This window comes from Colletotrichum graminicola, assembly GCF_000149035.1.
Source record: "Colletotrichum graminicola M1.001 genomic scaffold supercont1.142, whole genome shotgun sequence".
Classification (NCBI taxonomy): domain Eukaryota; kingdom Fungi; phylum Ascomycota; class Sordariomycetes; order Glomerellales; family Glomerellaceae; genus Colletotrichum; species Colletotrichum graminicola.
The window spans coordinates 2,865-30,387 of record NW_007361146.1 but is presented as its reverse complement, the minus strand read 5'-3'; the positions used below and the strand labels follow the sequence as shown (position 1 = coordinate 30,387).

Sequence of the window (27,523 nt, the reverse complement as noted above, 5' to 3'; positions counted from 1 at the left end):
TTTTTATAGTAGTAGTAATTAGATATTACACTAGGAAACTAAGACCTAGGTATAAGGTTTTTATATAAGCTACTAAAGCTTTAACACTAAATAGTTATATACCTCTTTAATCCTAGATAAGTACTTCTATTAGTAAATTATAGCCCCTATAGACGCTATCCTTACTAATTATAAAGAAGGTAAGCTATAGTCTAAGGAACCTCCTAGCTATATAGTGCTAATTAGCTTTATATTCTTATACTAGCTTAGGTAAAGTAATTCTAAAGTTATAAAGACCTTTTTACTTATTTAGTAACTAAACTATATCTTTATACTAAAGATTTATTATACTTATTATATAAAAAGATAATTATACTTAATTAACTAGCTAGAGGATTAGGTTACTAACCTTATAACTAAGGTTAATAAGTACACTATATTAATTTATAATAATATAAAGAACACTACTACTTTAGTAAAGTCTATTAATAAGGCTAAGGTTACTATAGTAGTATAAAATAATATTAATAAGGCTATTAGAAAAAGCTTATATACTAAAGCTAAGAAGATTTACTAGTAGATAGCCTAGATTAATAATATTAAGAAGTAAATTAATAACCTTAAGGATAAAGTTAAGCACCTTAACTATAAGGTAAATAACCTTAACGCCTTTAATAAGTTTAAGGCTAGAGATTTTAAATAATTATAAGATTAGGTTACTTTTTTTATAAAAGCACTTTATATATAGTAAGAAATATATACTACTACTACTTAAAGTATTATTAGTACTATAAGCTTAAGAAGTAAAGGTAATAAGTAATTCTACCTAGTAGAAAAGCTAAGTAGCCTTATAGGCCTATAAAAAAGAAACCGCTAAGCTAAGACTATTAACCTAGGAGATAATAATAATAAGTAAAAGGTATAGCTAAAGTATAGATAATAACCTTAGGATATAAGGCTATAATATAAAGGAGATAAGAAAATAATAATAATTACTTTCTTAATTAGCACCTAGAGTATTTAGTAAAAGAAGATTAGGTCTTCTTAAGGGAAGGCACTTATTATAGAATAAGAGGTTAGGTGCCTATAGCTAGAAGTTAAGTAGATATTAAGGATATACTTATAGTATATATAATATAGTATATATACTATAGGTATATATCCCTTTAGTTAAAGCCTTTTTATAAAGGAAGAGGTTAACTAAGAATATTACTACCTATTTATTACTTATCTTATTTTATATTATTTATTTACCTTTTTATTATTATTTATCTTACTTTACGGCTTTACTATTACGCTTTACCTTTACACTACGTTACTTTACCTTACTACTATAGCCTAGCTTTATCTTATTAGATCTATAACGGCTGCTAGGAAGGCTATGTTAAGTAGTAGTTATAGACTAAGGATAGAAATAGGTAAATAGTAGTGTAGTACCTATAGAAACACTAGATATAATATATAAACGTGCTAGTTTAATAAAGAAATATCTAAAGAATTAGATTCTAAGTAGTTTAAATTAATTTTATTATTTTATAGTTACTTCTTAGTTATATTTATAAGGTAGCTATAATTAAGTAGCGTGCTTACTTATCTAGTGCGCTTACTTATTATATACGTTATAATTACTAAAAAGTTTACCTTTTTTCTCTTAGTTATATATAAAAGAAAAAAGCTATAGTAGTAGTAGTTTTCTTTAGATCTTACTTTTTACTTTAAATAGAAGTCTATAGTAATAAAAAATAAATAGACTAATATAAATATATAGTAAGTAGATAATTATTATAAGTAGACTATATATTTTTACTTTTTAATTATTTCTATTAGTTAATTTAACTAAATTATATAAAGTTAATTAAAAATATATATTACCTTATTCTTTATTACTATTCTAAACTACCTTATAGGTTTATATATTATATCTAGTCTTTCTATAATTACTATATTATTATACGTATAGCTTACTACCCTCTATATAAGCCTTCTTTTAAGACGTTTTCTTATCTTTAGCCTTAACACCCTCTTTTTCTCTTTATAGCGTCTTTAATTTAGTTATATTAAGTAACCCTTTAAGACGTAGTTAGGTCTTTTTAGCCTTTTACTACTTACTTAGTATATTTATCCTTATATAAAGTCTAAGGTTCTTAGCCTTAATAAAAGTAAGCCTATATACTAACTTACTAATACCTTTAGCTTAGAGGTTAATTACCTTATAGATTAGTGTTAGTAAGCTTCTTTAATATCTTTAGATCTTTTTTTTAAGTAAACTAGTACTTTATATACCCTTTAGTGTTATAGTTAGTGTCTTTAGGTCTTATAAGCCTAAGCTAGTTAGATATAAGCTAAAAGGTGTTAGTGTATTTAGCTTAAAATCTAGGTAGAAAATAACTACTTTAGGGTTAAAAGATATAAAGCTAGCCTATCTAAAGCTAGCTTATATATTTCTTTCCCTTATTAAAGTAAAAGATACTACCTTAAAAGTAAGAAAAAAGTTATTTATTATAATATATAAAATCTATATTTATATTATTTTTTTAATTTTCTTACTATATAAGAGCTTTAATAGGCTAAAATAATATATATTAAAAGGCTAAAGCTTATATAATAAATAAGGAGGTAATATATAAAGTAATAATTTTTTATAGTAGTTATTAAATTTAGTTAATTTATAGCTATTATAGCTATTTAGGATTAAAAGGTAATAAGTACTTCTTATATAGGACTTTATATACTAATTAAAGTGCCTTAGCTAATTTAGGCTAATTTTATTTATACTTTATTTATTTTTACTTAGGTAGATATACTATATAGCTAGGAATTAGCTATTTTAGTACTAAAAAAGGAGGTAATATTTACTTCTTATAATAACATATTAAGGTATTACTTAGCTATCTATATATATACCTTAAATAATAAAAGCTTATTCTTAATTACTAAGCTACCCTATATAAGGCCTTTCCTTATAATTAGAGGTTATAATTATCTTTATATATAATAGTATTCCTATTAAGAAGCTAGTTTTATTAAAATTATAAATATTATAATCTTATATCTTATAATTTATAATTATATTTTATATAAGTATAAACTAGCCTTATATAATTATAAGATCCTTAGCTAAGGCTCTCTAATAGTTAATATAGTATTAAAATTATATTTTTAATTTAGGTTATTATTATATAAAGTTCTCTACCTATTAGAGTCTAAAATATATTATATTATATATATTTAGACGTTAGTTAGCTATATCTTTTAAATCCTCTTATTTTAAAGAAAACCCTTAATTAATTAGGTTAATAATCTTTTTAAAAATTACCCCCTCCTTAACTTCTATTATCTTCTTTAAGTTTAGACGTATCTTGTCTTATATAACGCGTCTTATACGTTAGTAATGTAATATTATATAAGGGACGTTAAAGACAGTAGCTACTCTTTATATAGACATTTTTAGGTCTTTTTAGATAGCTTAAAAGGTAAGAATAATACGGCTTTTAATTAAGGAGGATTATATATTTATATATAGAGAAATATTAATATAAAAGTTTAAGAGGTAAAAAGGAGGAAAAGTAGTCTGCTTACTATAATTATCTACTTACTATATATATATATTACTAGTATTACTACTATTAAATAGCTAGAAAAAGTCTTTTTTTTATAAACTAAGCTATTTTAGCTAAAAAAGACTAGGTTACTAATCTTAAATAAGTATTAAAGCTATATTATAATAAACTTTATTTAGCTATACTATATTAATAATATCTATTTATTATTTTTACTTCTATATACCTTTTATATCTTTTAGCTACTTAACTAGTTAGTCTTTAGGCCTATTAAGGTAGCTTCTTATAAAAAGCTTAAATACCTCTCTTATTAAAATAATTTAATAGTTATTAGTCAAAAAAACTTTATAAAGTGCTATTATAAAGCTTATTAGGCTAGGCTAACTACTAGTAATATAAAAACTAGCTAGAAATATACTAAGTTATAGCTTATTACTTTTATAAGGCCTTTAATAAGCTTCTATTTTCTACTAGAAAAGCTAGCCTTATTAATACTACTTAATAAAAGTAAAAAAGATACTTATAATAGTAATAGTACTTAAAAAATAGAGGATTAGCTATCTACTTTATTAGTAGTTTAACTAAGAAATGCGACCGTACAAAAGAGTACGCAGGTCACCTGTTTTGTTACTGTAATTAAATAGTTACACACTTATAAGGGCAATTAATATCTAACTGTTTAGTAGTTAATACCTAAAAAAAGGAGAAAGCTAGATACCTAGCTATAATTATTTAGCTAGCAAGATTAAACTATTACTATATAACGCTAGCTTTTTAAAAAGGTAAAAAAAGGCTTCTAAGAGCAGGCCTTTAAGTTAGCTACTACCTAGCACTAAATTTAGCTTCTCTAAGCCTAAGTTACTAGTAGTAGTATAAGAAAAAGGAAGGCTATTACTTTAGACCTAAATATAAAATTTATAATAATTAAAGATATATAGTAGGCCTAGATTAAGGCTAGTAATACTAAAAGTAAGCTAGATAAATCTAGCGTATTAGATTTACCTAGTGAGGCCAGAAGTTATATAGTTATTACACTAAGGTAATGCTGATAGTTAATTAAATAAGGTGGTGGTGGCCATAATGGCGATGTTCTTGGGGTGCTGAAATGCAGGCGGTGCCGAAAAGTGGGTGCGTTGACTTACGTAGTACGTACATAAGGCGTTAATTGCTGCTTGCGATTAACAGCGTCGTTTTTGCGACACCTTTCAAATTGCGAGAAACTTTGGCGTAAATGATAAGCTCGATAATGAGCAGACAAAACTGCTAGGTAAAGATGGCCTGTCCCCATCTTCTGGCCATTAGAGCAAGTAGCTCTGAACACAGCCTTTTCGTCGATTCCCCACCCACTCCACTTTATTGTTGCATCCTTTTTGTTTCTTTCTCTAACTCCCCCACCCTACTTGCGAGACACCCCCACATCCAAGACATTATCATCACCATCATCACCACCACTATTACCACTTATTTCACTATCTCTGCCGCCCACCCATATACAACTTTCAGCCTTACTAGGTAATTTAGATGCCCTAGATTCATCCAGACTATCTATATTACCAGCATCCAGACTCTACGCCTAGATAATATCCTCTATAGTAGTAAAGGTGCTATTAGGCAATAGGCAGACCTTTTTCCTCTTATATAACTATATATTATCTAACTAGGCCTATAATAAGTTAACTTACCTTTCTAGAAGGGCTACTCTAGATACCTACTTATTATATCCCTTTTACACCTTTCTAGATAAGTAACAGATAGTATAGGTATCTAACCTATCCTTACTTAGCTAGGTTAACTAGTATAATTAATACTATAGATTAGTAAATTAATAAGGGGTTAACTATAAGATAATAGATTTAGCTTTATCTTACTATTAGCTACTAGACTACTAGCTAGCCTAGCTAGCCTAGCTAGCCTACTAGGCCTTAGTAACTAGTAGGTTAGATAGAGGGTGCCTTCTAGATACTAGCTATAACCTAGTAGCCCTCTAGCCACTCTTAATATTAATATCTATAATAAATGCCTTACAGGCCTTAAAATAACACTCTAGAAATACCTTTTTGCTAGTAATAGTTAAATCTGTTACCTAGTTATCTAGACATCTAACCCTCTAGTAATAGGCCTGCTTTAATAGGCTAAAGATAGCTATATCTAGAGGCTAGAGGATAGTAAAGGTGTATAGCAGTAGAAATAACAAATAGATATAATACTACTAGTATTTCTATATAAAGTTAATAGTTATATAGCTATAATACCTATTAAGAACTAGTAGTCTAGCCTCCTCTAGCTAGGCAGGCCTAGTACGTAAGATAAAGACCTCTTCTAGCTATTTAAGGGCAGTATTATTAGTTATCTAGCTATTATCTATTACTATAAATCGCTAAGCCTTATATCTAAATAGGTTAGATAGGTTAGATATAAACCACTAGGCCTAAAGTAACTTACCCTTATATATAAGTAAGAGGGGTAAGAAGCTCCTAGCAGTAGACATACACTTAATAATAGATACCTATACCTAGGATCCTAGCTGCTTTTTCTAGATATATTATAATATTATAGAGCCTAACACTAGCCTATTAACTCCTTTACCCTCTATAATACTAGTCTTATCTAAATTTTATCTATTAGATAGATAGATACCTTAGATAGTAAGGATACTACTAAGGTAATAAAAGAAATCCTAGATAACCTTAAGGGAATAGGCTGCCTATTACTAGGTATTAATTACTCTAGATTAGAGGGTTCTAATAGATAGATTTTACTATATAAATTAGGCTATCTATTTCCTCCCTATAGGAGGATACCTATTGCCTATTATACGCTCTGCTAGGCCTTTTACTTATTAATAGGTAATCTGCCTGCTAAGGGAAGCTTAGAGGGATATATAGGCAGCTAGATTATCCTCTTAGGTCTAGGATAAGTGTTATATATAGGTAAAGGCAGTATCCCTACTTTACTGCCTATAGTATTAATAATAAAGTAACTAGTATAGTATGCCCTATTTAGAAGCAGCAGCCTAGATACTATACCTATTTTATATATCTAGAAGGGCCTAATAAAGCTTATCTTTAGTATATTACTTTATAATAGGTTAAAGAAGGTATCTTAAAAAAATAGCGTTATTTAGTTATATATGTAAAATGTTATAATAGTTTAAAAAAGGTGGTGATGTTAATAAAGGAGGAGAAATGCGGGATTTTTGGATGTCTCGGAAGTGGGGGTGTCTCGGATGTGGGGTGGGGGAGTTAAGTAAACGCTACCTCCCGTCCCATTAGTTAGAGTGATGACTGTACCACGCATGTCCAGGCCTGTAGCCTGCGACATAACCCTATCGGGCTGCGTGTATAAGCGTAGAGACACTTCAAAGGTATATAACATTTATGCCAGCCATAGCTTGGGATTCAACTCTGAATCAACAAATACTGAAGTAAACTCCGCCGTCATGAATATTATAGTGCCGCAACACATATACTTTTTGGTCGGGCTCCTGTGCTTTGCGTTTTTGTTCTTAGCCTTTGCGTTGTACTCTTGGTCGCTCCTGCGGAATTACCAAGCGGCCAAACATCTCCAGATTCCCATTATAATTACCCCAGTTTCTTGGCAACAACCACTATGGATGCTACTTGGCGAGACCGTTGGCCGCCCCATCCAGCGATTGCCGCTGTGCCGATGGTCGTTGTACAGCCGGTTTGGATGGCAGATGTACGACAAATATCGTTTGCACGCGAATCTAGGCCCCGTGTTCGTCATCGTGTCGCCGGCAGACAACGAGGTTGTTGTTTCGGATCCAGAAGTGGCTACACGAATCCTCCACAAGTGGCGGCAATTCCCCAAGAGCGCTATACAAACCAAGGTGTTTGAAATCTTCGGGCCCAACGTCGGAACTATCTGGGATGATGACTGGGCCAGACACCGTAAGATGGTCTCGGTCGGTTTTAAGGAGTCTAATTACGGCCTGGTATGGGAGACTACAAGGCGACAGACTGACAAGCTGGTTGAGAGCTGGGCGAAAGCAGGTCGGCAGCAAAAACTTGCGAGTCTCGAGGAAATTACTGATGCCGTTTCTGCACTCGCCCTCCATGTCCTTGTCGTCGCCGGGTTTGGCAAAAAGGAAGACAACGACAATGACAACGGCAACAATGACAAGGATCATACGTACTTGACTACCGCACCAGGACACAAGTTGAGCTACATTGATTGCTTGAAGGCAATCTTACGAAATATGATTGCAACCTCGCTGTTGCAATCATTCACCATATCCGACATACTCTTGCCGAAGTCTTTGCGATTGCTGAAACAAGCAAACAGAGAGTTCAGGGCCTATATGGCTGAAAGAGTTGAAGTTGAGAGGAGGGACATTGCGATGCGGAAAACTACGAGCCAAAGCAACCTACTGAGCTCCCTTGTTAGCGCAAACGAAGTTTCCAGGTCGCAGGGCAACTCAGCGATAGCGAAGAATAAGCTCTTTTTGTCAGATTCAGAGCTTCGGGGCAATTTCTTCACATTCAACCTTGCCGGCTACGAGACAACTTCTGGTGTCTTGTCCTACGCGATACCTTGGCTTGCGGTACGGGAGGATGTGCAGGCCTGGGTTTACGAAGAAACATGCGCAGTTTTGAATGGCTCACTGAGTTACGCGGAGTCCTTTCCAAAGTTGACGCGATGTTTGGCTGTCTTGGTGAGCAGACTCAAGGAAAGGTCCACTCAGAAGAGAACAGAGCTGACCAAGAACCTAAGTATGAAACTTTGCGTTTACATCACCCACTTCCAGCACAACCACGATACACAAACGAGGAGTCTAGGGTACTCACTATCAGGGGAGCAGAGATCCCCGTTCCTAAACATACATACGTTACAATCAGTTGCACCACTCTCATGACAGATCCTGTATTGTGGGGTGCCGACTCCCTAGAATATAACCCTTTCAGATGGATTCGAACAGCTGAGACTGACAAAGGCCCACGGGAACAGATTATGGAACCCCCAGAGGGCACATTTATTCCCTGGTCTCATGGGCCGCGAGTATGCCAAGGAAAGAAATGGAGCCAAGTCGAATTTGTCGCTGTGATTGCATTCCTGGTACGGAACAACCGTATTGAAGTTGCGAGGCGTAATGGTGAATCGAAGCTCGATGCCGCTCTTAGGTTAAAAAACATTTTGGAAGATTCATACATGAACATCACCCCAAAGATCAGGTGCCCACGCGAAGGTGGCATCATCTGTAAAAAGAGATAGAATGAGGTCGCTACTATAATACACATCCTGAACCCCTAGGCAGAGACTAAAAGCATACCAAATGCAGTTATATCCTCCCCCGAGACTGATTGCTTTCTCGAAGTTCTTGATGACAGAGGTCTTCGCACTTTCTCTCCAAGCCACTAGGTCGTAGTTCTGTTGTCAACGTTTTGGGTTACTGGCCTCAAACAGTAACATTCTGCCAACGACTGACCACTCGACAGAATCGAAAGCAGCCTCAAGAGACTTCACGATATTTTCAATATCATCATGACGGTTAGAAAAGATACCCAAAATGTTGTGCCAAAGGAGCAGAAAAGCCCCAAGCCAGTTATGTCGTACACCTTTTCCGAGAACGGTTGCGCCTACAATCACACCCTCCGGGCGAAGGTGCTTTCCTAGAGATATGATCGCCTCTGTCTTGGACCGAGTCGGTCCAGGCAGACAGTGAATGAGGCAAAGACAGGATATGAGGTCGAACCCGGGCTTGGGTTCAACCGCGTGTGGGGGTGCTAGCCGAGCGGAAGTGAGCGCCAGGCTCGACCTTTCGTCCGATTCCAAAACGTCCACCACCAGAGTCCGAACCGACAAGGTTGGGTGGGTGCCAATAACTCGTCTTGATGCCGTGAGTAGACAATCTGTATTCAGATCGGCTAACGTGACATGGCTTCCAGCCGAGAAGGGAGCATGTTCAAGAAAGTATCCTGTTCCAACGCCGATGTCCAGGAAGCTAGGGGTGTGCTGGCCAAGGATCGCGGTCTTGTTTGCCGAAGCCACGCAAGCATTATAAAACTCTGATAAGTCTTCCTTGGAACAGCCCCAGGCGTACTTGCAGTAGAGCCGGATGACCAAACCATCGTACAGGAACCGCAGAATGAAAGGCATGTAGAATGCTGCACCGGCGGCTCGATCCATAGCTCCGGTAGCACGGAAATTAGTCTCTGCAATAAGATTGCCACTACCAGCTGGAGATTACAGCTTAATGGATTGCCTTGGCTTTATATTTTTCCTCTGGCGACAAAAGCTAACGTTAATCTTTACTATGCCGGAGGGAGTGTGCAGACGTCTACTATCTCTGTCTCTCCTATTTAGCGCAATTTTGCCTATGTTTCAAACTCAATGGAAGGAAGTTTGATAAGGATTTGAGCATAATTGAAGAAATAGATCCAATCCCAGATCAAGAGCGGAAAACGGGATTCTGAAACGAGTAATTCATCGACTAACTGGCCTATAGGGGATATCTCTTTCAAGTGTTCATCCAGGGGGCCCTAGGTACCTACTAATCTTTCTTGTTGGCTTTAGGAAGATTATGCACTGACGAGTTAAATGGATTTTGTGTTTAACCTAGCCTGACTTTATGATTGCGTCGGTCTCATTTGGCGGGGAGGGCTGATGCGTCCACTTCGGGTGGAAACCACCACTAAAGTCTATCATTTTGTTGCTTATCCATCTATGAACAACAGGTATGGCCTATCTACCCCCTTATCGATGGACCTAGCTTGATATAGTGAGAGAAAGTAAAGATTAAACTCATTGCCCTGGCTCTTCGCCGTGGCACAATGCTATCGCGCATACATCGTAATAAATCAACGATACACCAGCCCACATCTGAAGAACCGCATTTTTTCCTCTCGAGTTAATCCGGCAACGTGACACGTTATGGCTGTTCTTTTTTTATGCAACTCGGAGCTTGGTCAGGCGCAGATTGTGTTAGGTGTAGCAGCTAACCTTATCAAGGAAGAAAAGCTACAAGTCCACATCGCGTCCTTTCCTGCTCTGAGATCACGAATCTCCCAGATAAACGGAATTTTCGGTCGATCCAATCCTATTCGATTCCACGCCCTTAGTGGGCCTTCAATGACCCAGGGTTATTTCGAGAACTTCGATGAAGTGTCAGACATGTGTCATCCATGTGGCATCCAGGGCGCCGCTCATAGCTATACGTTGTTCCCAAAGATTGTTGCCACCTACAACAATGACCAGTATAGACTGGTAATTGAGGCCTGCCGCAACTGCATTCTAGAGACTTGTCCCGCCCTGATTGTTGTTGACGCACAATTCTGGGCAGGGCTGGACGTATGCAGAAATGGATCCACGCCCTATTTTGTCATAACCCCATCGGGACTTTGGGGCGTTATCGCAGGAATACAGCCCCATGGTGCCATAATGTGGAAGTATCCTGTGTAAGACCACCATTACACCGTCTGTCAATGCTCATAACTCCGCTAACAATACTTGTTCCCCTTAGTATTGGCTCGGGGTTTCCGTTCCCCATACCACTTTCCCTCATACCGGCGAATATATACTTGACAATCAGGCTTCTGCTTGCGCTCTACTTTTCCTCGACGCTCTCCGCCTTGTTATTGACCCGCCGGAGTCTACATCTAGAGGGGCAGTTCCCAATGTTCGAGACATACCGAAAAGATGAGCATTACAGTAAGTGTCCTTTTGTAAAGTTTCCGACTCCGAAACCCGACGTACTGAGCTGCACTGCGGTGTCTGTTCAAGTTGCTAAGTCCAGTGCGTGCCTCTGCAAGTACTACCGGGCCAGCCTGCAACAGATTTCCACTACGAACATATACCGGATAACCTGACTTGCTGTGGTCCCTTGACGATCCCTTACCCCCAGCTTCAGGAGCAAGACCCTCAACTGGATTCTTGGCTGCTTCAAAGACGCACGGTATTAGTGAATCTTGGCAGTCATATCAAGCTGAGTGTGCAAAACGCTATTCATCTTGCAAAAGCGCTCCAAGTGACCCTGGAGCGCCACTCCGATGCCCAGGTGTTGTGGAAGCTCAACTGCACGGCGGAAGGATTGTCAGAAGCGAGGTCTACTTTACAGAACGAAATAAACCAAGACAGAGCGCGCATAAGCGCGTGGCTAGAGGTGGATCCAACGGCAATCATGAAGTCAGGCCAATTGGGTTGCGTAGTGCATCATGCTGGTGCCAACACCTTCTACGAGGCGCTTGGTTGCAGCGGCGCTCCACAAATCGCCCTTCCCATGTGGCTGGACACCTACAACATTGCAACTCACATGGAGTATCTTGACGTAGGGATTTGGGCTAACAAGAATGCGGCCCCAAACATTGATAGGGATGAGCTCAGTCGCTGTCTCCTCACTGTCATGGGCGACAGCAAGCGGTCATTGGTGTTGCGAAGCCGAGCGCGGGAGATGCAGGAAGCATGTGCTGCTGGCGGAGGCTCGGAGCGGGCTGCAACCAAGATCCTGAATTTCTTACGATTGGCTTCAAAGTTTTGATACAAACACGAGATGAACTCAACCTAGTGTCGAATATCCGGAAGAATGCAAAAAGGCTTATCTTCTCGCCCAGACAGGACGCCGGCGAGAACTCTGTTAGTCGTCATGGATAGGGCTCTCGGCACAAGATGTATGGGAGCAAGTCTACTCGTAAATTGTGCAGAATGGGGCGGTGTCTTGTTGCCAGCTAAGAGATTGGATAAACCTCCTCCATCATGCCGAATATGGTTTCGACGTAAAAAAGAAAGGGAAAGCATAGGGGTGGCCATCGGAAGGGTAATGATGGTCTCAAAGTCACGAAAGTGAAAGTACACCCTCCTCTAAGAATTCACATATTGCTGTAGACTAACTTTAATAGCTTAATAAAGTTTACAGTCGGTACATACATACCTGTACACGCTTATGGTGTAGAAACGTCTGACCCCTAGATACACTTTGCTCTGCCTAAGCAACCTAAACTTACCCAGTGTGTAATCACTTCGTGGAAACTCGTGTAATATTAGGTTTCAGTATCTAAGAGTTAGCATTTCCGGTTGTCTGATAGTACGATAATAATGGACTGAGAAATAATGATATGTAAAAGGCCATGTAGTTAAGAGATACTTGATATAGTTTTCTGTAGCCCCGCCTTTGGGTTGAAACGGGCCGGAGGAGCTTGTAATGCCATAAATGTTCGTAACATCTTACATTAGGTTTAACCTTCTAACATCAGTCGGCATGTCAATCTCCCAAAGCTGTCACAATGACCGTTTTCAGCTTATTGCGGATAGTGAACACGTGATCATATAAGGTACAGAGCACCATTCGAATATCGGTAGTATGCTTGATACTGCACCTGGCTTTGATCATAGTCTTCAGGTCATCACCTCAAGAACGATCCAGAGTCTACAATACCAGTAATGGACGTTGCTCAAATCCCCGATTTCGATGACCTGCCTCCTGTGCCAGGAATGCCGAAAGGATGCGCATGGGGTGTATTCGATAGGGCCGGAGAAGAGAGAGACCTTCTCGGAACACTGAACTTTCTTACGCCTTCAGTGAAAGCCGCCGCTTTCGCTGAAGCACGAGATGGGGTCTCAATCTCACTCAAGTAAAATCTCCTGCCTGCCATCATGTCAGAACAGGACCAAGACAACGACGCTAATAAGTACCACATTGTAGTTGGCCGCTCAATGCTCAACAGTTCCCGACAGGCCGTGCCGCGCCCCAGCACCGAGTCAATACTTTGCAGGAAGCGGGCCTCATCAAGTCTGGCCTGGGTTGGGACGACGAAGTCAGCTTCAATACACAGGTATGTCAACTCTTTCACCTCACAGAATTGTCTTTTATCCGCCTCTGCCATCGCTCACCTATGAATGAATGATGTGTGATTAGATTAGCAGTCAGTGGGATAGCCTCGCTCACTGGCCCCATCAAGGCTCTGGAAAAGGATACAACGGGGTCCGTATAACTCATGCTGGACTGACGGTAGGAGCGACAAGCAATAACCATATGCCGACATTGGACCACTGGTAGGTCTTCTTTGAACGTCCATGGACTATTTTGACCCCTTCGTTATTCTCTTGGCAGATTGTTGTGGCTGATGAACATGACGATTTTCTACCCCTCACAGGCATCGCGTTGGTGGACTTGTAGCCCGTGGAGTATTGATCGACTACAAGAGGTGGTTTGAAACAAACAGCAAAGGTTCTGAGACTATATTTGACCCGCTAGATCTACATCGTATCACAGTCATAGATATCGAGTCGATAGCCGCAGCGCAGAAGGTTGATTTCCGACCGGGTGACGTGCTCATCATCCGGACAGGCATGACCGAGGTGCTGGAGGGGCAGCTGCGTTCCGAAGATATCGCCAAACTGAAGTTGATACAGTGCCCTGGAATGCACGGCAGTCTGGAGTCAGTTCGCTGGCTTTGGAACCGCCGTATTGCGGCCGTAGCCAGTGACTCATGGGGATTTGAGGCATTACCGGCAGTGAAAGAGGAAATCGGGTCTTCTGACGGCCTTGGCGAAGGTTAGTGCAAAAACACTTCTAAAGTTATTACAACACCGTGTTCTAACTCGTAGTTTTGCACAGACTCTGTGTTACATCCATGGCTATTGTCTATGTTTGGGATGCCTATTGGAGAGTTGTGGGACCTAAAGGAGCTTTCTGTTCATTGCTTAAAGACGGGAAGATATAGCTTTCTTCTTAGCTCAGTGCCTCTTAACTTACCAGGGCTTGTGGCTTCTCCTCCAAATGCAATAGCTATGTTTTAGTTCAATAAATACATATTATAGCTAATCTAGAATAGTGTACTAGCTACTTATTAGGTTAGATATAGGTGTAACAGGATTCATGGTACTAGCTGTGGCTCTCGGCAATTAGTTACCAAACACCTGGCGACCTACCCTACTATAGATTCTATCTAGAATTACACACAGGTAGACAGAATCTACAAGCTTAAGTCTTATAATACACTAATACCTACTATTTAGCCCTACCTAGTTAAGTGCTTATAGCTAATACTCTTATAATTCTTAAGCTTCTATCTCTTTTAGGTAACTAGTATAAGTAAAATAGACTAGAATAATACTAGATATATTAATTACTTACTAATATACTACTAGTATATAGCTAGTATAAATAAACTATAGCTACCTAAGATTAAATACTAAATAGGCCTAAAAGTAGGAAATAATTAAAATATACTATTAAAAAGATTTATATAATAACCTAATAAGAAAAAATTATAAAAAAGAATACTATTAATATAAGATTATTAGCTATAGGCACTTAACTAGGTAGGGCTTAATAGTAGGTATTAGTATATTATAAGACTTAAGCTTATAGATTCTGTCTGTGTGTGTAGGACGCGCAGACAGAATCTATAGTAGGAGTAAGTCGCTAGGCGTTTAGTAACTAATTACTAAGAGCTATAGCTACTACTATAAATGCTATTATAATTACTTCCCTCTTTATAAGGCTTTATCTTAAAGCCGTTATATAACTTTTTTTAATAATCTAATAATAATAATAAAATAAAGCCCTTTTTTTTAGCTCTAAATAGCCTTATATCTACCTTATTAACTATATTAGATCTTTATTACTATTTAGAATCTAGCTAATTTATTATTATTTTTTATAATATAGGTATACTTTATAATTTTATTTAGTAATGTATTAGTAAATAGTTACTAGGTTAAAGTATTAGATAAAAAATAGTTATATAAGGTAAATATATATTAATAAGCTACCTAGCTTATTTCTTTTTAGCTATTAGTTACCTAAGTAAAAAAGATTTGTTACTACTAGTTACTTATTCTTTTTTTTATTTTTTTCTTATAACTTAGTAACCTTTTTATAATTTTCTATTATTATAGCTTTATCTTATAATATTCTTTTTATACTTTTTACTTACTTATTTTTTTCTTTTATTCTTATTTTACTTACTTAGTGCTGGCTAAACCCTTACTATAATATCTATTATTTTCTATATTTAGATAGTTATTAACTATAACTATAATCCCTATAAGGCCTTTTATAGTCTTTAAGGTAGTACTTCTTATATTTATTATCTATTTTATTATAAAACAAGAGGTTAAGTGCCTATAGCTAGGAGTTAGGTAGATAGCAGGGATATACCTATAGCACACGTAATATAGTATATATACTATAGGTATATATCTCTCTAGTTAGAGCCCCTTTATAGAGGAGGAGGTTAACTAAGAATATTACTACCTATTTATTACTTATCTTATTTTATATTATTTATTTAGCTCCTTATTATTATTTATCTTACTTTACTACTTTATTATTACACTTTACCTTTATACTATATTACTTTACCTTACTACTATAGCCTAGCTTTATTATATTAGATCTATAATAGCTACTAAGAAGGCTATATTAAGTAGTAGTATAACTATTTTAATTTATACTATTTTATTATTTTTATTACTTTTTTAATTTTTATTACTCTTATTTAAACCTCCCTTTTACTACTACGTAGTAAAAAAATATATACACCCTAATAAAAGTAACAGGCTTAAAAATATAGCATACTAAGAACACTCTAACCTAGGTAGATCTTTAAACTTAGGCGTCTTTATATATAGCTTAAGTAAAATCTATCTTATAAAATTACCTAGTAGCTACCTTAAAGTCTTTATAATAATATATAATTCCTTATAACTATAGAATTTAATAAGGATATACTATACTACTTTAGTAATAACTAGTAATAAGGCTTTTAGTTAGACGCTAGCTAAGCTAATAACCTTTACTAGGTTAAAAGTACCTTTTATATAGTAAAAAGGATTATTAGAGATATAAGAACTAACTAGCTACTCTTATTAAGACTATATAATAAGGTAAAGGATATCTAACTATTTTATAGTAACTTATAAAGCTCTTAGTTATTTAAAAACCTAGTTATACTAAAAAAAGCTAACTAAGTAAATACCTCTTACTTCTTAAAAAAAGCCTCCCTAATAACTACTTCTAAGTAAAGATATTATAATAAGTAATATATCTAGATAAAAAAGGAGTATCTCTTTAGACCTATTATCTTAAAAGTAAATAGAAGCTACTATAATAATATAGTCTAAGTTAAAAAGTAAGAAATAAGAAATTATAGGCCTACTAGGCTATAATACTATCTTACTAGTAGGCCTACTTAGACTATAGTTTTTTACTATACTAGGCTAATTCTTAGATAGTATAAGCTATTACGCCTAAGGTTAATAAAAGTAGAATATACACCTACCCTAAGGGTAAACGTAATATTTACTACCTCTAGCCTAAGGTTAAATAAGAGATATAATTCTTTTAAGTTAGTACCTTAGTAAAAAAGCTAATACTATAACTATAGCTACTTTATTAGTAAATTTAAAGTTAATAATAATATAATTATAAGAATACTAAGACTTAATAAGTATAGCCTAGCTATAAAATAACCTTAAATAGTAAAAGTAATAAAGAAGCTTATAGTTAACTATAGCTATACTACTTTTACTAATATAAAATATAAAAGAAGTTATAGTAGCTTTTCTTTATACTATAACTACCTAAATATAAGTAGTAGTAGTACTAGTAACTACTATAGCTATCTTAAGTTACTTCTTAACCTAAATATAAGTACTACTTACTATTAGAATCTTCTAGCCTAATACTAACGCTAAGAGGTACTTAGTAAACCTTATTTTTTATAACTACCTTATAATATACTACTATAACATAAAGCTCTAGATCTAGGTAGTTAAGGTAACTTATATAGACCTCTTATCTATATAGCGTTTCTATTAAATAATTAACTAGTACTTTTATAAATAAGTATAGAACTAGTAGGAATTTTAACTAACTAATATAAAGTAAAATATCTTTAAGTAAAAAAGGTAGCTATTAATCTTAAGGTAATTTAGGTACTACTTTAGACTAACTTCTATTAAAGTAAAGAAGTAGTTTTAAGAAAACTACTTTACTACTAATAAGATTAATAAGTAGTATAATATTTACACTTTTACCTAATCCTACTTTAAGTATACTAAGGCATAAGGTAACTAGACCTAATACTAATAGCTAATAAGGTTTTATAATAACCTTACCTTATAGCTATAGTAATTTCTTTATAAGCCTAAGGACTATAACTCCTTAGATAAGTATATTACTTTTACTAAAGAGAAACCCTAGGCCCTCTAAGATACTACCTTACTATTATAAACTACCTCTATATATACTAATATTATAGCTATTTAAAGTAGTATAAGTAATAATATAGCGCTATAGGGGAATATAGTAAAGTAACTAAAGGACTACTACTCTTAAAATAAAGACCCTCTAGAGGCTAATAGGGAGAATATAGCCTTATAAGGATCTAATAATAATAATAACTAGTAAAGGAGAAGTAACTACTAGTATAAAGGAAACTTTTAAGAAAACTATAAAAGGTACTAACTATATAGTAACTAATAGTAAGAGTATTACTAGACTAACTTAAAACGTAAAGCCTAAGACTAGTAACCTTAGTAAGGTCCCTAATAAGAAAAGAGATTATAATAGTAAGTATATAATATATAAAAAACTAAAGGTAAGGATAAAGTATAGTTTATTTAGAAATATAATAAAGATATAGATATTAAAATTAATAAGCTTATTAATAAGGGTTATATCCTTAAAACTACTAAGAAGTTCTTACTAGCTATAACTAATACTATAAACTTTATTATATAACTACTAGCTAGGGTTACTATAGCCTTAGTAGACCCTAAGGAAGTCCTTAAAACCTATAAAGAGGTTATCTTATAATAAGATAAGATTAAGAAGTACCTTATAAAGATAGCTAAAAGTAATAATAATATAAAACTATTACTAACACTAAGTAAGGCTAAAACCCTTATAACGCTAGGACCTCCTAAAGATATACTATAAGATAGTAATACTATAAACTTTACCTTTTATTTAGGGGAGGTAATTAAAGCTATTATAAAACCTAATAAGAAAAGAAACTAGCGTAAGCGTACCTACCTATAGGTAAAGATCTAAGTAAATAAGAGCTTAAAAGAAAACGTAGTATACCTAAATATAGGCGTATTAGTTATTTTAGTAGATTATAAATAGGTAATAAGATTTACTAAGAGCCTATAATTCTCTATAATAGAACTATAAAGAGTAAGAGTAGTTAAATTATTATTTATACTTATAGAAAACGTTACTTTTAATATATAGTTTAATAAAGTAGTAAAAGGCACTAAAATAGAGGTCTATATAATAATTACTACTAGAGTAGTTAAGAAACTTCTAGCCTAACTATTACTAAGGACACTGTTTTATAATAACTATAAAGTAGTTATTAACTTTAATAAGAAATAGGTAAAACTTTACTCTACTTATAATATAATAATCCTAGTAATAGTAAAAAGCTACTTCCTAGTAATATAAAGGATTATAGTATAATTTACTATAATAATCTAGCTATAGTTAATATATAATGTCTTAGTTAACTTTATTAACTTTTTAGATAAATATAATAATAATAAGAGACTATATAAATACTATATATTCTTAATAAACGCCTATATCTTAGATATAATACTAAATTTATTATTTACTAAGGTAGTCTTAGTATATAATAATATAGATACCCTTATTATTATTAGGAAAGGCACTAAGGTTATATAAATCTCCCTAGCCTTAAGGGAAAAAAGCATATAGGCTATTAATAAAGAAACACTTAACGCTATTACTAAGAGCGACTTAGTTAACTTTATTAACATTACTAATAACTTCCTTAATATAGAGGGGGAGTTTACTATAGGAGCTAAAGAAGAGGAAGGGCTACTAGATATCTTTATACTACTATAGGAGATACTAAGATATAGTATATTAAAGCTAGATAAGCAGCTTATAATTATTAACTACTATAGTATAAAGATCTATACTAATAACCTAGAATTTACTAAAAAACTTATAATTCTCTTAAATAGGTATAATATCTACTATAACTATAGGTTAATACCTATACTAAATAAGGATAAGATATAGATTAAGCTCTTAGATAGATAGTAAAATTAGAAATAGAACGTCTATATATTCCCTTTTAGTCTTAAGGATATAAAGCTTATTAATAACTAAGATAATAAATAATATAAAATTAAGAAAATAGGTTAGTAGTAACACCTTATAGCACTAGCCTACCCTCTCTTTATAGTATAGAAATATAAAGAGGATAGAATAAAGTATAAGGGGCGTATAGTAGTTAATATAAGGCTACTTAATAAACAGGCTATACTAGACGTGTATTCCCTTCTAGACTAAGAGGATATTATATAATCCCTTTAAGGTAAAAGGAGGGTAATAGTTTTTAACACGTTAGGGTTTTTTTACTAACTTAGTGTATATCTACTATATTAAGACTATATAGTAATAACTAGCCTATAAGGGCTTAAATACTTTAATATAGTGCTAATAGGCTTTAAGAACTCTCTAGCGTACGCCTAGTAGTTTATAAATTAAATCTTCTTTAAATACTAACACTTTATTACGGTATATATTAATAATATTATACTCTTTAGTAACTTAGATAAAAAGCACCTCTAGTACCTAAAGATAGTCCTAAAGATCCTTAATAAGTACTATATCTATATTAAAGCACTAAAGTTATTTACTAGCTTTCCCTTAGTAAAGCTTTTTAGCTACGTTATAAATAGAAATAGTATCTATAAGATAGATAACTATATCTAGGCCTTTAAGTAGCTTATTTTCCCTTATAGCCTATAGGACCTTAAGTGTTAGGAGCAGTTAGGAAGACCGGCTAAGCAGGCCTATAAGTCACGTATATAACAGAGTAAAGCGCACACGCAGCAAAGGACTAGGGCGCACGTAAGAGCTAGGGCGTATAGAAAGCAAAGCAAGGGCGTATAAATATATAAAAGGAGTAAGAGAAAAGAAGAAGAAAAGAGAAAGCAGCTTTTAGTATTAGTAATATCCTTAACCTACCCTTATACTTATAGTATATTTACTTATTACTTTAGTACTTAACTAATTAATTACTAATAGTCTAAAAGCTTTACCTTATTATCTAGACTAGTAAGTAATATACCTATAAACACTTACTACGTTACTAGAGTCCTAGTCTTACCTAAGCTAGTTAGTAGTATTAACTAAGCTATAACTAACCTAACTAGCTGCTACTTACCTCCCCTACCCTTATCTAGTAGCTCTTAGAAGAGCTATAGTGTAACTAAAAGGCTTAGACTACTAGATAAGGAGGAATAGTAAGTAGAAGAAGAACTTAAAATTATATATAAAGAGGCCTATATCTAACGCTAATATATAAAGTTAAAATTACTATATAGTAATAACTACACCTATAATAAAATAGTAACCCTAGTAATCTTAACCTCTTAGGTATAAGAGGGTATAACTATACTATTTAGTAGTAAGGTAGATAATAGCTTATACCTTTATTACTTACTATCCTTTTTACTACTTACTTATAGTAAGAAGTTATATAAAGAACTTTAAATCTTTCTATTTAACTATTATATACGCTTTAACCTTTAGGTAAAATAGATCTATACTTAAAGTAATAAGATAACTTATACCTTTAGTTATTTCTAAGGCTATATAAAAAAGGTATAAATATAATATATAGAGGAAGAAGCTAAGGCCTAAAAAAAACTAGTAATAAAAACATAAGAGGATCTTAAGGAGTTCTTATATAATAAGCTTATAGACCTTAGAAGCTGCTCTATTATAGTAACCTTATAGCTTAACTACCTCTACTAAGACACTAATTAGAGCGTTAATAAGTTCTTAATAGAATATAAAATAATTAAGATAAAGCTATCCTACTTTATAATAAAGAAGTAGTATATTTTCTTACTATTAACTAAGCTATAACCTAGTATTTAATAAGCTATTAGCTTATAGCTAGTTCTACCTTAGACCTATATAGAGCTAGTGTTACTAATAAGGCGTATTAAGTAAGCCTAGGAATTACACTACTAACCCTAATATAGTTAGTATTATATAGAAGCTTAGGGAGTAGCCTATAATAACTATATAGTAAGTACACTAAAGGAGTAGTATAATAACACTAACTATAAGATACTAAGTAGCTAATATAATATAACTAAGCTAATAGGTAATAAGGTGTACTATAACTATAATAAAGCTAGGTATATAGCTAGAAGCTACTTAAAAGTAGAGAAGGCGCTAGGCACCTACTACTTCTATAGAATATAAGGTTATTACATAAATAAATACCTAAAGATAACTTATAGATAATATAAGAAGAAGAGATATATAGCGTAATTATAGTAAGTAATTAGATAATATAAATAATATCCTTATAGCTACTACGCACTAAAACTAATAATAAGGGCGCTAGGTTAAGATCTTACTCCTATTATAAAGAAGTAACATATAGGTAGTAATTAAGGCGCTTATTAACTTAGGATTAAAAGCTAATATAGTAAGCCTTAGCACTATTACTAGTTATAGTACACTACTAAGGATCTACTTATCTCTCTTGTTAGTAGACGTTAATAATAAACCTATCCTAATAATTAGATTATACTACTTATATATTAAGACTACTAATAGTATAGGCGTAGCTAAGTATTAGCTTTACTAATTTATAATAATATATCTATAGTAACTAACACTAATCCTAAGTATAGATTAGTTAGAGGAGGTTAATCTATATATTAACTAAAAAGTAAAGTAATAGTAATACCTATACTAAGAATAAGATATTAGTTTAGTAAAAATAAAAAAGGAATTCTATATACTATAAGTTATAGTAATAGCACTATCTTTATATATTACACTTACTATAATAGTAACTATAGATAGTAGTAACTATAACTAATAGAAATAGATAGTAAAGTATATAGAATTTAAAGAGCTATTCTCTAAGGATAAGGCGCTTAGTCTACTAAAGCACTTTATATATAAGTATTATATTAATCTAAAGGAAGACGCTAAGGTGCCTTAGGGGCCTATCTACACGCTATTAGAATAAGAATTATAAGTACTCTATAAATATCTTTAAAAAGCAAAAGCCTAAGGGCAGATCTACCCCTCTACTAGCCTTATAAGAGCACTAATCCTTTTTATACTAAAGAAAAGAGGTAAGCTTTAACTTTATATTAACTATAGGGCGCTTAATAAGGTAACTTATAAGGACTACACCTTATTACTACTAATTAGTAAAATCCTTAACTAGCTATTAAGCGCTAAGGTGTACACTAAGCTTAATATTAAGAACGCTTACTATTAGATATATATCTATAAGGGTAATAAGTAAAAGATAGCTTTTTACACCTAGTATAAGTATTTTAAGTACTATATTATACTATTTAGCCTTATTAATACACTAGTAATATTCTAATCTTATATTAATAAAGCCTTAGTAGGCCTAGTAGATATTATATATATTATATACCTAGATAATATTATTATCTATAGTAGTAACCCTAATAAGTATAAGTAGTACGTATAAAGTATACTTATAAGGCTAGAGTAGTAAGGGCTTTACTTTAATAAGGATAAGTATATATTCTACTAGATAACTATTAGGTTTCTAGGGTTTATAGTCTTAATAGATAAGATTACTATAAAATAAGAATATATTAAAGTAGTTACGTAGTAGCTACTCTTAAGTAGTATAAAAGATATTTAGATATTCCTTAGATTTATAAGGTTCTACTGCTATTTTATCTAGAACTACTTTAAGATTATAGCCCCCCTAACTAATAAGTTAAAAGGGGGCTAGATAAGGAGGTTATAGCTAGAACCCTTAGTAGTAGTAGCGTTCTAATAGCTTATTATAGTATTTATAAAAGCACTAGTGCTATAATATTTTAACCTTAAGCTACCTATAGTACTCTATATAGATACCTTAAAATTTACTATTAAGGTAGTATTAGTTTAGTAGTATAAAAGGAAGTAATACCTTATTATATTTTAATTAAAAAAGCTATAAGGAGTAAAAGTACACTATAGTACTAGTAATACTAAGCTACTTATAATTATTAATAGCTTAAAGAACTAGCACTAATATATTAGCTATAGTAGTAAAATAGTTACTATCTAAGCTAATTACTTTAATTTATAATTCCTAGATATAAAGAAGTAACTAAACCTAAGGTAGCTATAGTAGCTTAATAACCTTATAGCTTATAGTATTAAGATTAAGTTTAAGCTAGGTGTATAAAATCCTATAAATAGACTCTTAAGAAGACTAGATTATATAATAAGTAAAGATAACTAGCCTTATAAAAGTAGTATAGAATTAATAATAAAGTAGCTATAGAAGGCAGCCTAAGAAAAAGAACCTCTCTAAGTTATAGTAATAATATAAGGATAACATAAGAGGGATATATAAGGAGGTAATATATAAGATAAAGACTAGGTTAATAGGGTAGGCTTCTAACCTTAGCCTAATTAAAAATAAGAGATTAACTAGGGGGCGTAGTAAAAGTAGCACTAGAGAGGTAATAAAGCGTTAGAGAGGGCGTTTAAGCCTATTACTAAGGCTATAAGTTATAAATTATACGCCTTATAAAGTAATAAGAATTAATATAACTTTAAAATAGTAAGAAGTAAAGTAAAGCTAATAATTACTATATTACTTTATTTATAGTAAGGAGACGCTTTTATAATAGGGGGTTAGTAGTTAAAGAGGTAAAAGTAAAGTAACTAAGCTAGGCCTATAAGGAAAAAAGGTAGTAGGGGAGCCTAGTGTATTAATATAAGAGGCCTCCTTTATAAAAGAAACTAAGTCTATATACTATAAACTAAGGGGGTTTAAAGAAAGATACTAAAAGACTTTTATAATATAAAGTATATAGGACACCTAAGAGTAAGTAGGAAAATAAAGCTACTTTAGTAAAGCTGCTGTAATAGAGATAGTAGACGTAGTTAGCTATTATAAAAGCTAGCCTAAAAAGGGATAAGGCTATAGGGACGACCTAAATTAGTAGATAAAAGGATTTATAGACCTATTTAGAGAAAAAGGAGGAATATCTATTATCCTTAATACTCTAGAACCGTAATATATATATAGTTATTACTATATATCTTATTTATAAGACATATATTATTATATTAAAGACTATACTATTAAACTTTAACTTCTTTTTAAAATCTCTTTTTATTAGGTCTAAGAATTACTAGATCTACCTATTTATATATATTTTATTATAATTAGACGTTATTATAGGTAGTAGTAGTTTTCCTACTTATTTATTTTTTTCCTTTTTATTAGTAGCTTTTTACCCTATGTATTTTTAATAGTGCCTAGAGGCAGATACTATTCTCTAAAGTAGAAATACTCTATAGAGTGCAGTACTAACCCTTCTACGTAGTTAAAACAAATATAACATAAAATATATAATATAACGTATTATTAACTTTAACTAGTAATAGGATAACCTTTTTAGATATTTTAAGAAAAACGTAATAGCTATACGCTTTTAAAAGACTTAAAGAAAAAGGGGATCTAATTAACCCTAATAAGCCTTTATCCCCTAGTAAAAATAAAAACAGATTTAGAAACACACTAAGTAGATTATATTTCTTTTAGTTATATATAGCCTTTCTATTTTTAGAATTTATAATATTTACTTCTTTATTACTAGGTAACTAGATCTATTAAAAGGCGCTATTATTTATAGATTAAAAACATATTAATATAGATAATAATAGTAGTCCTACTAAGCTAATAAGTAAAGTAGGGGCACTAGTTAAATTATATATTAATAAATATAACTATAAGTAAACTAAATAAAGGATATAAATATTAAGAATAAACCTATAAAGGGTTAAATTAAGTATAAAATAGTAGCTATTACTTAATACTATTAAATAGCTATAGTATACTATATAATAAGAAATAACTTATATTACTAAGTTATATAATAGATATATTCTTTTAAGTCTTTTAGAGATTACTAACACTTTTACTTGTTCTTATAGTCTATAAATAACTACTATCCTTTAATAAATATTTAGATTATATAATTTATAGACTTATTTTATTATATTTAATCTATTATTCCTAAGACATAACTAGAAAGAATTATCTTTAGCTAAAGGTAAAGGCCTAGATTTAAACCTTTTTAAAAGCAGTAGCTTTAGTAATATATAAGCTTACGCCTTTATAAAGAAAGATAATAACGTTAAGTAGACTATATAAATAACACTAGTTAATACTTCTACTGCTATATAAAGCTATTATTCTTAAAACGTAACTATAGGTAATCTAATAATAATTATTTAGGTAATTTCTACTTAGCTAATAAATATACTAATAATGCTTTTTTCTCTAGAAGCCTCTAGATTTAAAGGGGATAATATTTTAGACTTTCTAGAGGAATATAATAACTTTACTATTCTAGTGTATAAGAATCTAATTAATAAAATAAAAAAAGTGTATATATATAGTATTCTAGATTATTTATTAGTAGTTAAATCTATTACTTCTAGATAGTTTACTTAGGAGTTAATAAAAGAATAGTTAATAAAGGTCTTTAGATTAGTAGACCTAGAGATATATTAAAACCTAAATAAAAAGATCTAAAACCTTACTATAGGACTTTATATTAATAATAGTAATCCTAGTAGGATAATATCTCTTTTAGTAACTATTTAAACCTTATAGTATAAAGTAAAAGCCTAAGAGGACACTAAGCTAGTAGATAGTAAGCTTATATATATTATTTTTTAGCTTTTCTTATAGAGGGTTATAAAAGCAGTTACTAAGAATCTAAGTTATAAAGTTATAGACGTCCTATTAAAGTTATAAGAAGATATTAAAAATACACTAGTAGTATAGTCGAGAGGGTAGCTAGCCTTATAGTAGCTCTTAGAAGATATTATAACCTAATTTATTACTATAGTACTAATAATAATAAGTAAGACTATCTTAGCTAGACTAAAAAATAATAAGACTACTTAAATAGTAGCCTTATCTAGTACTACTCCTAATAACACACTAGTATATAACTTTTAAAATATATTAATTAATAAGGCTAGTGTATAAGCTAAAGCCTAGGTAGCTATATGTTATAAGCAGGTTAAGGTAACTAACTCTAGCATAAAGCAAAAGCTTTAGTAATAATACACCTATATTATTATCCCCTATTCTACACTATATAGTTACGTTAGCTAGCACCTAACTAGTTAGATTATAACACTATATAGTAGGTCTTATAGGCTAATAGGTTAATAACTCTTAATATTAGAAACCTAGATACTTTAGTTTTAAGATAACAGTCTAATTCTAATTATTAGACCTAAAATAATAGTTATAACTATAGTTAAGGGAGTTCTAGTCGTAGCAGCGGTTTTAGACGTAGTTAAGGTAGAGGAAGAGGTAATAGTAGCTCCTACTAGGGAACCTAAGGAGGCTAATAATAATACTATAATTTCTTTTATATAGATAACATCTACTAGTTCTATAAGGGTGTATAGTATATAATTATTAGCTATAAATAGGCCTAATAATATATTACTTAAGGTATCTGCTATTATTACCTACTATTTTAGTACTTTAGTGCTACTAATAACCCTAAAGTGCATATAAAAACTAGTATTATTAATAAGAGGCATAAGAAAAAATAGCTAGATAAAGCTACTATCTTTTTCTATATCTTTATACACCTATAGGCGTTTAAGTTATAATTCTATATAACGTGCACCTTAGCCTAAGAGATATTTCCTTTTCTTAGTAATAAGCTTAAGATCTTTATACACCTATAGGCGACCTAGCTAGAGTTAAATACGATAAATTAAAATAAATTAGAAAAGGTTACCTTTATTAAAGATTTTATAGATCTATTTTATCTTATAATAGTTATAGTATTAATAAAAGATATATATACTACTAAGAGGACTAAGCTTTCTAGTTATAAAAAGGAACCTTATAAAACCTAATAATAACATAGGTCTATAAATATATCTAATATTTAGGAATTACCTCTAAATATATTAGATTAGGTTA

At 32.3% G+C, this 27,523-nt stretch overlaps 4 protein-coding genes across 4 annotated transcripts; 3 read left to right on the top strand and 1 right to left on the bottom strand.

Moving 5' to 3' along the window:
* Positions 1–6,978: 6,978 nt before the first annotated feature.
* On the top strand, positions 6,979–8,771 carry GLRG_11846 (cytochrome P450; the record flags this gene model as incomplete). The annotated part of the gene is made up of 2 exons (XM_008102527.1): positions 6,979–8,272; positions 8,308–8,771. The coding sequence occupies 2 exons, from the start codon at positions 6,979–6,981 to the stop codon at positions 8,769–8,771; spliced, it is 1,758 nt and encodes a 585-aa protein (XP_008100718.1).
* Positions 8,772–8,933: 162 nt separating this feature from the next.
* GLRG_11845 (methyltransferase domain-containing protein) lies at positions 8,934–9,656 on the bottom strand (the record flags this gene model as incomplete). The annotated part of the gene is made up of 1 exon (XM_008102526.1): positions 8,934–9,656. One exon carries the CDS (start codon positions 9,654–9,656, stop codon positions 8,934–8,936), a length of 723 nt encoding a protein of 240 aa, XP_008100717.1.
* Positions 9,657–10,430: 774 nt separating this feature from the next.
* GLRG_11844 (diacylglycerol O-acyltransferase) lies at positions 10,431–12,033 on the top strand (the record flags this gene model as incomplete). Its single annotated transcript, XM_008102525.1, has 3 exons — positions 10,431–10,954; positions 11,020–11,207; positions 11,309–12,033. The coding sequence occupies 3 exons, from the start codon at positions 10,431–10,433 to the stop codon at positions 12,031–12,033; spliced, it is 1,437 nt and encodes a 478-aa protein (XP_008100716.1).
* An 899-nt stretch (positions 12,034–12,932) lies between these two features.
* GLRG_11843 (uncharacterized protein) lies at positions 12,933–14,291 on the top strand (the record flags this gene model as incomplete). The annotated part of the gene is made up of 5 exons (XM_008102524.1): positions 12,933–13,123; positions 13,195–13,324; positions 13,408–13,544; positions 13,646–14,046; positions 14,110–14,291. The coding sequence occupies 5 exons, from the start codon at positions 12,933–12,935 to the stop codon at positions 14,289–14,291; spliced, it is 1,041 nt and encodes a 346-aa protein (XP_008100715.1).
* Positions 14,292–27,523: the final 13,232 nt, after the last annotated feature.